Source organism: Pteropus vampyrus, unplaced genomic scaffold (assembly GCF_000151845.1).
Source record: "Pteropus vampyrus isolate Shadow unplaced genomic scaffold, Pvam_2.0 Scaffold280, whole genome shotgun sequence".
NCBI lineage: Eukaryota > Metazoa > Chordata > Mammalia > Chiroptera > Pteropodidae > Pteropus > Pteropus vampyrus.
In genome coordinates, this window is record NW_011889061.1 from 264,064 (window position 1) to 276,390 (window position 12,327).

The following is a 12,327-nucleotide window of genomic DNA, read 5'->3' on the forward strand; positions in this document are numbered from 1 at the left end:
GTAAATATGTAAAGAGGTGAAACCAGTCGTGTGGCCATCATCCTAAGAGGAACCCAAAGACTGCCATGTAACTCACACCTAGGAGTGAGCAATGGTTACAAAGAAAGGGCTGCAATAGGAAAAGGTACCAATTTATTAAAGCAGATTAGGATCTCAAAGCTCTGGTATGCTGCCTCGAGGAGACAGTATGAGACAGTAACTTGCTTTTAAAAAATAGGGAAAATCTTCCAGGTATGGCTCAGTCCAGGAGACAATGGATATAGATTTTAGAGACAGATATACAAACAGATGTGGATATACAGTTTTTCTGCTTTGTTGAAACTGTGAAAGCCTACAAAACTCTTCTTATAATAATCTTGAGCAAGAGTCATTCTACAGATTCCAGAAAATTCCAAAGGAACCACTTACATTGCTTGGCGGGTCAGAGTGGTGGTCGTGATGGTGGCAGTAGGGGGTCCCGCTTCATTCTCAAAAGCAGAGAAGGGTATTTTTCAAGTCTTCCATCGTACTTTGGGGTAATGTGATGTAACAGTTTTGTGCATCGTCCCTAAGTAGCTAATGCTGTTTTCTAGATGTGGAGTGGGGGACATGACAGGTTCCAAATATGTGACAGAAAGAATATATTTGCATTCAGGGCCTAGCCTTATGAAATATCAAATCACTTTTGTTATTAAAAACTATAATGATGTGGTTACAATCTCAATATTAAAATCAGATTTATAAAGTATTTGAAGATTCTTTTCTCAAGTAAATTGTTATAGGAGACCTTCAAATACTAAGTTCCCTGTACAGAATACAGTTTAGTTTGTATAAATTCTACATTTATAATTTTGAAGTATAAATGTTCCTTTTTGAGGTCCATTAACAACTATGAAGAAAAAGATTTGTGGTATCCCAATATATCTATTTGTTATTCTAATAGAGTCTGTTTAAAAAATTAAAATACATGCAAAGTATTACATGCAAATAGGTTTTCATTTTCTTGAGATAATATTATCATCCCCCTACACACACACACACACACACACACACACACACACACACACACATCTTCAAACGTGTAATTTCAGAGAAATTTAAGACAAAAGTCAGAGTAAGAAAAACAAACCTACAATGACATGGTTTACTTTCTTAGCTGTAGTCACTTGTTAGAAAGTAGTCATTAAAATGATTTATAAGATCTTTAAAAAAGCAGCCACAGAGTTCATCCTTACTGTCAGCAGTTTAAAAGTCCAGTTCTATAAATCTGCTACACCAATATTTTTGCCTTTTTTATGTTCTACAATGTCAGAAAGGGTATTGCATGATCTAAGTCTGTGCTAATACGAAGCTGCCAGCCACGTGGACCTCCTGAGCTTCTGAAGCATAGTATGGCCAAGCAGAAGGGTGTTTAAGTACAAAACATACATGGAATTTGAAGACTTAACATGAAAATTAATATGAATAAAATGACGTAAAATATCTAATGAATAATTTCATATCGATTGCCTATTGAAAATACAGTTAAAATATATTAAACTTAATTTCATCTGTTCATTTCTACTTTTTTAAATGTTGCTACTAGGAAATTTAAAATTACATATGTGTATATGTGGCACGGTATTTGACTGTGCGTGCTTATGAATGCATGTCTGCTTAGCGATGCTTATGTGTAAGCGAAGTGAATGACAGCAATAATGCAAGGGATGAGGTAGAGGAAGACGGATAATTCTGTTACTACAAGGTGCTCTCACCATCCATGAAGTGTGGTACAGTGTGATTTGTAAATGGGCTGGGATTAGTTAAAAATATATATTGCAAACTCTAGGGCAACCGCTAAAAAGAGTTTTTTAAAAAGTATAACTGACATGCTAAAGAAGGAGAGAAAATGAAATCACATTAATTACTCAATTAAAACCACAAAAGGTGAAAAGCAAGTAGAAGCCAAAAATAGGAACAAAGAACAAGGGTAACAAATAGAAAGCAATAACAGATATGGGAGATATTATCCAACTACACCGATCATCACATTGAATGTCCGCGGTCTGAAAGCACCAACTAAAAGACAGAGACTGTCATTTAGATCAAAAAACAAGACCCTACTATATGCTATCTACAAGAAACCACTTTAAATATAAAGACGTATATAAATTAAAAGTAAACGTGTGAAGAAAAACATATAACACTAATCGAAAGAAAATGGGAGTAGCTGTATTAATGTCAGACAGTGCAGACTTCAAAGTAAGGAGAGTTATGAGTAACAGAGGGCACTGCATAGTGGAAAAGGGGTTAATTCTCCAGGAAAACAATGATTTTAATACGTATCTGCTAACAGGACATCAAAATATGTAAGGCAAAAACTGACAGCAATGCCAGGAGAAAAAGATGAATCCACTATTGTATTTGGAGACGTCAACCCCTCTCTTTCAAAAAGGGACAGGTCCAACAGGCAGGAAATTAGTAAGGACTTGGCTGAACTTAACACCATCAGTCAACCGGATATAATGAACACCTATAATAATTAATCCAACGAGAGCAGAAGGTACCTTCTTCTCAAGCTCACATGGAATAGTCACCATGACAGACCACATTCTGGGCCATAAACACAACAAATTTAAAAGGACAGTGGTAATAAAATGTCTTCTCTTAGACCCCAGTGGAATTAACTACAAACCGATAACAGAAAGATAAACGGGAAATCTCAAAAGGTGTAAGGCTTAAGCAACACACTTCTAAATAATATGTGGGTCAAAAAGAAAATCTCAAGAGATTTAATAATTTAAATTTAATTGTATTTAATTATGTTAAAAGAATTTGAAATTTAAATTAAAAATTAAATTTTAAAAATTAAATAATTTTTAAATTAAATAACTAATAATATTTTGAATTAACGTAAATGAAAACAATTTATCAAAATTTGCAGGATGCAGTGAAAGCAGTGCTCTGAGGGATGTTTATAGCACTGAATGCAAATATTAGAACAAAAGAAATATCTAAGGTCAATAATCCAAGCTTTCGGTTTAGGAAGAGAGAAAAAACAGCAAATTAAATCCAAAGCAAGCAGAAGAAATAATACAAGTTAGAACAGAAATCAATGAAATCGAAAGCAGAAAATCGATAGAGAAAATCAACAAAACCAAACACTGGTTCTACAAACCAGCAATGAACAAGTGGAATTTGAAATTAAAAATGCAACACTATTTACATTACCACTCCAAAAATGAAATACTTAGATATAAATCTAACCAATGTGTATAAGATCTATATGAGGAAAATTATAAAACTCCGATGAACGAAATCAAAAACCAAATAAATGGAGAGATACTCCATGCTGAGGTTAGGAAGATAATATTTTCAAAATGTCATTTCTTCCCAACTTGATCTATAGATTCAAACTGTTCCCAAATTCCCAACTGTTTTTCGTGGGTATTGACAAACCGATTCCACAGTTAATAGGGAGAAGCAAAAGGTCCAGAAGACCCGCCACAGCGGTGAGGGCGAAGAACAAAGCTGGAGGAGCGGCGCCATCTACGCTCAAGGCTTACCAAGAAGCAACCGCAACCAAGACAGTGCGGTATCGATAACTTGACAGACAATAGACAAGTGGGTCAAAGAAGCGAAATGTGCTATATCAAATCCCACCTGGAAAAGATGGAGCATAAGCAGGATAACAATAAAAGTACGTAAACAGTTCATTGAGGCCAAGTTCGTTTACCATTATTCTTATGCACATAATACGCATGGAAACAGGTTGATTACTGAGATCAGCTGGCTGCCATTTTCTAGCCAGTCACACGTTGGCAAAACAATACCTGGGAAGACTTTGGTTGGTGTGATACAGACCAGACAGGCCTAAATTACAAGCAACATTGGCACATTCGTCACAGCCAGGCTCCCCGGACATACGGGGAAAAGTAAGGAAATAAAACCAGAAAAAAGCTTCACTTGTTTCATGGATTGACCAAGATAAATCCTAAATTCTATCAACTTTTTGAATAATTAACTGATCTCTCTGAAACTTCATCCAATACACATTTCTAAAATAAGATGAAAACACATTTAATTATGCTTTGGAAATCAGACTACTGCTAATTTTAAACCGAGATAATGACAGTGTAATTTGAGCTACATTCTCTACATTTTCTGATAAAAATTCAAAATAAATCTTGAGTAAAGTCAAGATGTATTATACTTAAAGCTTCTCTTTGATATATCAAGTTTGTCACTACCATGAAAGAAAATTAGATTAGGATGACAGGACTTATTCTTCACCTACGTATGTTTATTTATAAGACGCACAGTATTTCAGAGCTGAAAGGGGCTTTGAAGATCATCCAGTGAAACTGTCATTTCCTCCTTAAGGAGGATAAGTGATTTTTAAAACTGTATAAATGTAATACCACATACTTATGTATTTCGTAAAATAATGCCACTTTTGACTTATTCAATATAATCACAGATTGTCCAATGAAATATAGTTTCCACTATTTTTTTGACATTTACTAAACAAGAACTCGAACCCAGCATTAGTCTAAGAAATTGTGCATCAAGTCAGTACTTTCTTAAGTCTTCGATGCTAAATTTAAATATTTTAGACGGAGACACAGATTATTCATCATTAGTAATATGATGAATATATTAAAAGCACTATTCCCCTTTTTCCAAGTTTTGTATTCTTTTGACTCCTGTAATTAAAGATATCTTTGATTATGGTTTCTCTCCTCCTTTTGAATCACCTGAAAAATATTAATGTCTTGATATACTGGCAAGGCTGAGATATTATTTTTACACAAAAAGCCCTAAAAATGAGGCATGGACCAAGGTTTGAAATTTCTGATACGAAGTGGGATAGCCATAACTACGAAACATCCATATTTAAAAAAAAAATTGTTTCAGTACAGTAAACATGCTGAATTTAAGAATGCTCAATTCCCAATTTTTTACAAGTCACTTTACTACTTGCCTTCCATAAGTACTACTGGCCAAAAAAATGGCATTTATACCTCATTAGGAATAATGTTTCATGAATAAAAATGCAACATGACTAATATTCAACTTTTATAAGCAAGAGAAAAAAATATACGTCTGGCTAAATATGGGCTAGACACTATACTTCAAAAAATGATAAATAAAACATAAACACCAGCACTGTAAAGAAATTTGAAACAAATTCAGGAAAGGGTTTAAAGGCTCACCAAATTTAACAGGTTTATTAGGTATCTCAGTTTTTGAAGCATAAACTTACCCCTAATGACATTTACTTTTTTGCAATGAGAGAACCTCTGTGCGGCGCCATGCTGGACCTCATTTTCTCTTATACAGTGACCCCCTGAAGGACATCTTAGTGAGATCCCCAAACTCCTCCACCACGTGTTTATCATTAGAACAGTCACGTCACAGAATTTGCAGCTGAGACTCATTCTTTTTAGAACATTAACTTCCAACTAATTCCCCCTGGGGGAACCAAATCCCTCACTACAATTATGGCTCGGGGGCCTGAGGGGGAAGCGTTTCCTTGGAATACCTCCTCTGACGTTATAACTCGGGGCCAGACGCCCAGTGTGCAGCTGGAGGAGAGCCAGCCGGGCTGCCAGCCTCTCTCCGGTCAGCGGCTGTCTAAGGAGCAGCAGTGACCCCTTACTGAAGGGGCCCAGGCGCTGACCGCCCGCCATGGTCCCTCCTGTGTCGGCGCCTTAGGCAGCTGGGGCTGTGGTGTCAAACACCACGGGCCGAGGGCTTAGACAACGGACGACTGTTCAGGAGGCTGGGAGTCCAAGATCAAGGAGCCTGCTGACTCAGTGTCCGGCAAGGCCGCTTCCTGGCTTGCAGAGCCGCCAACTGCTGTGTCTTCGCGTGGCCTAGAGGGATCACCTATCCCTGTCCCTTCCTTCAAGGGGACCAACCACTCAGGGAGGCCCCGCTTTCCTGGCTGGAGCGCCGCCCTGAGGCCCCAGCTCAAAACAGCGCGACACTGGGGGGTCAGGGCTTCCACGTGCGGATTCTGTGGGACACAGTCAGCCACAGCAGCTGGCATCTCTTATTTAGTAGGTTCTCACAGATGGAAAAAGGGTACAGAAGGCCCCAATGGCACCTCCACTCTTCATGCACACGTCACCCGGGACATCCACACACCCGGCCACACTGGACACTGGGCGTGCAGGCAGCCACGCTCCTGCTGGCCTGGCCTTGCCCTGTCTCCGCTCCGCAGAGCATTTCCCATGGACAGAGTGCAGCACAGGTGCAGAGCAGCCAGCCTGCTGCTTGGCGGGTGCGTGTTCAACCAGGAACGAGAAGGGGATTCTGACCTCATTGCACGTCCCTTTCAGTTCGGTCCTGGCACTGACTGTCAGAGTGGGGTGAGAAGGGCAGGGCTCTGGGAAGATGCAGACAGATACGGAAGTGAGGCCAGTGAGGTCACTCTCCAAGCCGATACAGAACGATTTTTGATACAAAAAAAAAAAAAAGGCAATAATCTAAATGTCCAACTGAAAGATAACATTAAATAAATCAGACACTCATATGAAGAAATAGTATAAAACATGAAAACTATGAAAAGTTCCAAACTCCAAAAGCGTAACGTTATGTGAGAGAATGATCCACAATTGCATCAAACTCACCATGACCCGGAGGAAACTTTCTCCATCTGATCAGCAGAACCAGCTCGTGTATGGACAAAGTGGGCCACTCCACGTAGTATGGACACTTTCGAATCAAATTCACTATTTGCTTATTTTCAAATTTTGTTTTTTCCTGAAAAAAAATAAATATCAAATTTTCAATATTAGGTAATTTTAAAAGAAGTAAAAAAGTATAGCTGATAAATGGTAGCAAAAGAAAAATAAAGGTTACATGATATAAATTAGCATAAAATACATTTGACTTTTATAGGAGCAGCATTCTATGATCACATAACCACAATGAAAATTTTTATCTTCAAATCTGCTACTAAAATTATACTTTCCTACCTTCCATACTATTATTAGATTCTTTAAATGTTTTAGCATTTTTAAAAAACCCTGTCATAATCAAGACTAAATACAAATGTTGTAACTGATAACATTAAATAAGTAATACTGATATATGAAAATGAAAACAGAATATAGAAAAATTTTTTTTTTAAAGCCAGCCACTGTGAAACCAAGGATACGGAACGAAGGTGAATTTTGAGAAAGCCATCTGCAGCACCGACACTGAGACCGTCAGAGAACAGAGTGGAGAGGACAGGCGTGTCCACGCCCCCCCTCCAACATGAGCCCCGTTGTAGCGACTGCGCAGCAGGACCACAGCAACCTCCTGTCCTGTCATTTACACAACCTGCTCTGCCATCCGGGGGAGGAGAACTTGGAGAAAGGACGAATTTTGGATATGACTAAAAGAGAATAAATTGTTAAACTTGAAGTGAAAAAGTTATCTTAACGTAGAGGAATTCGGGGTCCGATCACCTAGCCACGCAGCTCGGGGTTATGCGAGGAAATCGCACGCCGACCGCGCCAGCTTCTTCCCCCAGGCGGACTGCAGCGGCGCGGAGGCCGCCCGACTGATGTTCCTGCACCCCAGCACCCCAGCACACGGCGTGCTGCCGGCCCCGAACATGCGGGAAGGAGGGAGGGAGTTTAAATTCATGAGAAATCAAAAGTGACCAAAAATATACACAGAATATATGTATAGAGACCTTTCTTTCCACGTCTACCATCACCATTGGAGGTTTAAATGGTGGTCATCAAATAAACCACATTTTTATGCTCTCCAGGTCAAGTCAAATTAAAAATAAAAGAGATATGGACATATTCTGTCCAGACAAGCAAAACGTAGCTTGATTTTACAACGGTGTTGTAGTAATATATAGATTAGATCGGGTCATACCAATTTGATCTTCGCGTAATCCTTTGCGGGGATCTTGAGGATTTCACAGTCTTCTTCCGTCACCACTGAGAACTCCCTCGGTTCCAGCTGAAACTGAGCTGAGACTTCCAGGGTTCCAAAGGTGCTCCATGGTCTAAGCTGTGGAGGAACGAGAGGCAAATTACAGGTCATTACCACTCACCAATGTGAAACTGCGGTGCCGGTGTGACTGGGCGTCTGCGAGCGTCCGCCAGCGTCTGCGAGCGTCCGCCAGCGTCCGCGGTGGGAAGTGCGGGTCGCGCTCCGGGCCTGTGGAAGAAGGGGGTCTGCGGAAGAAGGGGGTCTGCACAGTCCACCACGGATGTCATACTCTTTCTATCAACGTCTCTTCCCCAAAGCAAGGGGAAATTTCCTTTTCACTGCATTAAGAAAATAACTTATGAGAACAGATCTATTTTATTCATTGATTCATTTTAAGTACCTAGAATAGCGCTTGGCATGCAGTGGCCATTAATAAACATTTGTTAAAAAAAAAAGAAAGAAAGAAAATAACACACTTCCATACATTATCTTCTTATTCAGCTTTTTTAGTTCAACTTGCAAATTATGTAGAAATTAAAACTTAGTGGATGGAAAAATAAACTTAATAACACAAAAATAAAGTGATGAAATGTTGCTATGTAGCTTAAATATCTAATAAACACCTATAATTTGACTTAAAGAATAAGAACGACAAAAGCAAAGATTTACAGAAAATGACAAATTATTTTAAAAAATAATTTCCAGAAGAGAACAACTAAATAAACCACACACAGAAGAAACACTCTCGACCTTGCTAGTAGAGAAATGTACATGGCAAACACAGCATGTCCAATTCCTCATAGTGAATACCTCTCAACCTCTCTCTCTCCACCTCTGTCTCTCTCTCCAGAGAGATAGGTAGGTAGGTAGGCAGGTAGGTAAGTAGGTAGGTAGGTAAGTAGGTAGATAGACAGACAGACAGACAGACAGACTGACCGACCTCCTACAGGTTTTGAGCCTCTCATTCCATGATGTGCAGGAATAAGAAAATGCTTAAGAAAGAGGCGTATCGAGCTCCCTTTACTCTCGTTCCTTTTCTCAGCACCTCGGTACCTCTGGTTCTGACTGCCTAGGTGGGCTGAACTCTAAGTTTTGTCACCCCGGTGCTCTAAGACGCCAGGACGCTCTGACCTACGGCTCCTGCTTAGTTGCTCATCCCGATGATGCTTCTAGTTGGCGGATGCTTCAAAAGCGGTCACAGAGTTCTGACCCAGAGCCACGTGTTTCTCTTCATTCTTGAATTGTGGCCTTTCAAGTCCACATCCACTTAGCTGCTCTCAAATACCCTGGGTTCTCTGGTTGGTTGGTTTTGGCCAGCTTTTATGGTGGTTCTCAGCAAGGAGACTGGTTTGACGCAACCCACTCCTCATGGTCTAAAGCAGACAGAGATCCCGCAGACTCAAGTGACTGAGTTTCTGTGAAACAAGATCTACCTCCAATTCTATTGTCTCTGGACTGGGTTTGCTTGCCTTGTCATTCCTATATGAAGTGAGTGACAAAATTGCTCAGAATAATCAGACAATGATATCCAGACCTTTTCCCACAGAAGATAGAAGTAGTGTGGAGATTCTGGCAAGGTAATCCAGTAACTTCTACATTAATTAGCATCTGCAATAGGAACAACATTCTGAAGAGCTTGACCCTGGTTTTGACTTTCTCTTCTCAAAAAAGCAACGGAGAGAGATCAGATGGCAGCTTCTATACAGGAAGTAAGAGTTAGTCACATTGAAAGATATATATATATATATATATATCCTGTTTTTCTCTTTCTCTTTCTTTATATATTTATTCGTTGTAGTTGATAAGCAAGTCAATGAATATTATTAATAACAGAGAAAGTTTGAATGCCAGAGCTATTCATGTATGAGAGTAATATGCATACTTAGCAATGATTGCTACTTTGCAGGTTATATATGTCATATGTGTGTGTGTTCTGTTTATCTCTGCCAATTAAATTTTTTGAAAGTTTTTTAAGAGCTACGAGTTCTCTACTTCATATAAAAGATACACCTAGGAGTGCAAGAAAGGGGTGGGTCAGAGAAGAGAAAAACCGCTGTGGGAACCACTGGGCAATGTGTTCCTGGCAGGCGTCACACCCCTCACAATGCAGTCTCCTCGACAGCCCGCCTGCAGCCGTGTAGCACAGGAGCACAGCCCCGCTGACAACCACGAACGGACTCTTGGGTTGGTCCTAAGTATTAATTTTTATGTTTCAGAGAAACAATTCATGCTCAGGAGATGGGACATTTTTTCTATGTCTTCAGAAGGTCCTAACTGACTAAACTGAATTCCACAGTCCCCCAGCATGATTCTACACTTCGCTGAATCTGTTTTGGAAAATCTGAATGTTTCACTCAGAGTGCAGTTCAAAACATTCAACCAACCAATTAAAATATAACATTAGGAAAAATAAATTTCATAATTTTCTAAACATTACTGATACTCGTTAGTTATAAATGAGAAAAATCTTTTTTCATATAATTATTATTTGAGATGTTTATTTTCTTATAACAAGGAGGAAATTAATCTATCCGATATGTAAGAGCGCACCATTCAACCACTAGAAATAATCGTTCCAGCCTGCCACTTAGTAACTTGTTATTCCATCCTGGATGGTACACTAGATAGATAGGTAGATAGGTAGACAGGTAGACAGATAGATAAATAGATAGATAGACAGAGAAATAAATAAAAGTATAAGTGGCATAGTCACAGTAATTTGAGTCAGCACTAAGAACTAAAATATTTTTATAATACCAAATTAAATATCAAGTTAAAAATGTTAGTATCTACTTTAAATAATCACAAATTTAAAAAATTAGCACGTAAAGTTTATTAAACATGGAGCATATGTTGAAATGCATACTTTATACATAGTCATCCATAAGTACTCATCACATGTTAATTAGCTATTCGTTATGAAATCTAGAGCATTAATGAATTACCCATTGTTAAATACATTGCTCTGATGTGATATGAATTTTATATGGAAGATGATATATTTTATGGTTTTTTTATAGCAGCCTTTCCTTTATCTAGTAAACCAGAAACACAGCTTCCTGGTTTTATATTCAGAATAGAACATTTCCTCCACATAATACTGAATTCAATGTCTTATATATCCATTTATTCTGAGTTTAATGTGCTCTTATGAATAAGTTTCATTTAAATGAGCTTAGATATAAAGTGAAATAACTGTGTCAGCCTAATCTCAATGTGAATATCATTTAATATTTACATTTTGACTTATAGTTAAAATAAGCACTTCGAATTGCATTTGGGGCTTTTCCATATTCACCATTAAAGAACTGTAAGCTTCTTAACAATACTCTCAAATTTTATAATTGTATAGCCTGTTTTTTAAACTTTTCAATGTATAGTAAGCATATAAAAATAACAACAAAATGAACCTCTGCCCACTATCTGGCTAGAGAGACAAAATTTTCCTATTTAGATAGAGGTAGCCATTATATTAATTATAAGAATATATCATTTTTAAATTTTATCTTAGTACATGTATATAACTCTAAAACATATAGGTTTTACCTACGGCCTCACATTGTTTAAAATAGTATTAGATGTTCTGTTTCTGCTAAAAGGTAAGGTCCTGAAATGCAGCCATGCTAAGGCAGCCCGTCCTTTTTTCCGTGGCTGCAAGGCTCGGCTATGAGCCACAGTTTGGCTATAAAAGCACTGTATTAATTAGGTAGCTTCATTTTAAGTATCTCTTCCGGAAGTGTCTTATCCAGAATATCTAGGCTATTCTTGGCCTTTTGCTCTTTAGTATAATTATATACCTGAGTTTATCGAGAAACAATTGTGTGTGTGTGTGTGTGTGTGTGTGTGTGTGTGTGTGTGTGTGTTAATATGTTGGTTAAGGAAAGTTTGAGTCACCTCTTCAAGAAACTGTCACCATAGAGAATCTATTATAGTGAAGGGTTGCTAAAAACTTCAATAAACATTTTCTTACTGATTGTGAATAATGGTTCTATATTTTATTCCAGTTTGTTTTATGCAGATAGATTTGTGAAGATGGGTAAAAGCAATTTCTTAAAAATCTTTTTGGAAAAAAATAAGCTTCAAAAATTAATTTCAGTATCACACAGACACAAACACACACACACACAATGTGCATATAAACGACAAGCTTATAAAAGAGAAGTGAATTATGGTCATCAGAGTTGACAAGGACACTGTGGTAGAGGCAGTCTTGCACTTACAACGGTTTGACTTACAGTTTTCAACTTTCTGACTATGTGAAAAGAAATTACACATCCGGTAGAAGCCATACTTTGAATTCTGGATTTTGGCCTTTTCCCAAGAGAGCAGTACGTGGTGTGGTGCATTCTCATGATGCTGGGCGTGGCGGCGAGATGACTTTGCCCAGCTGTGGGCTACCGCAAGGGTTCTGAGCATGTTTAAGGT

The 12,327-nt window shown here is 38.3% G+C and overlaps 1 protein-coding gene across 1 annotated transcript in view; it reads right to left on the reverse strand.

Annotated features, from left to right (window-relative positions):
* Positions 1-12,327, reverse strand: part of CNBD1 (cyclic nucleotide binding domain containing 1) — a 134,156-nt gene that overhangs the window by 15,078 nt on the left and 106,751 nt on the right. The window contains exons 7-8 of the mRNA XM_011375929.1: positions 7,843-7,980; positions 6,597-6,729 (exon numbers count right to left, since the gene is read on the reverse strand). Coding sequence (XP_011374231.1) covers positions 6,597-6,729; positions 7,843-7,980 — 271 coding nt within the window. The remainder of the gene's footprint in view (positions 1-6,596; positions 6,730-7,842; positions 7,981-12,327) is intronic.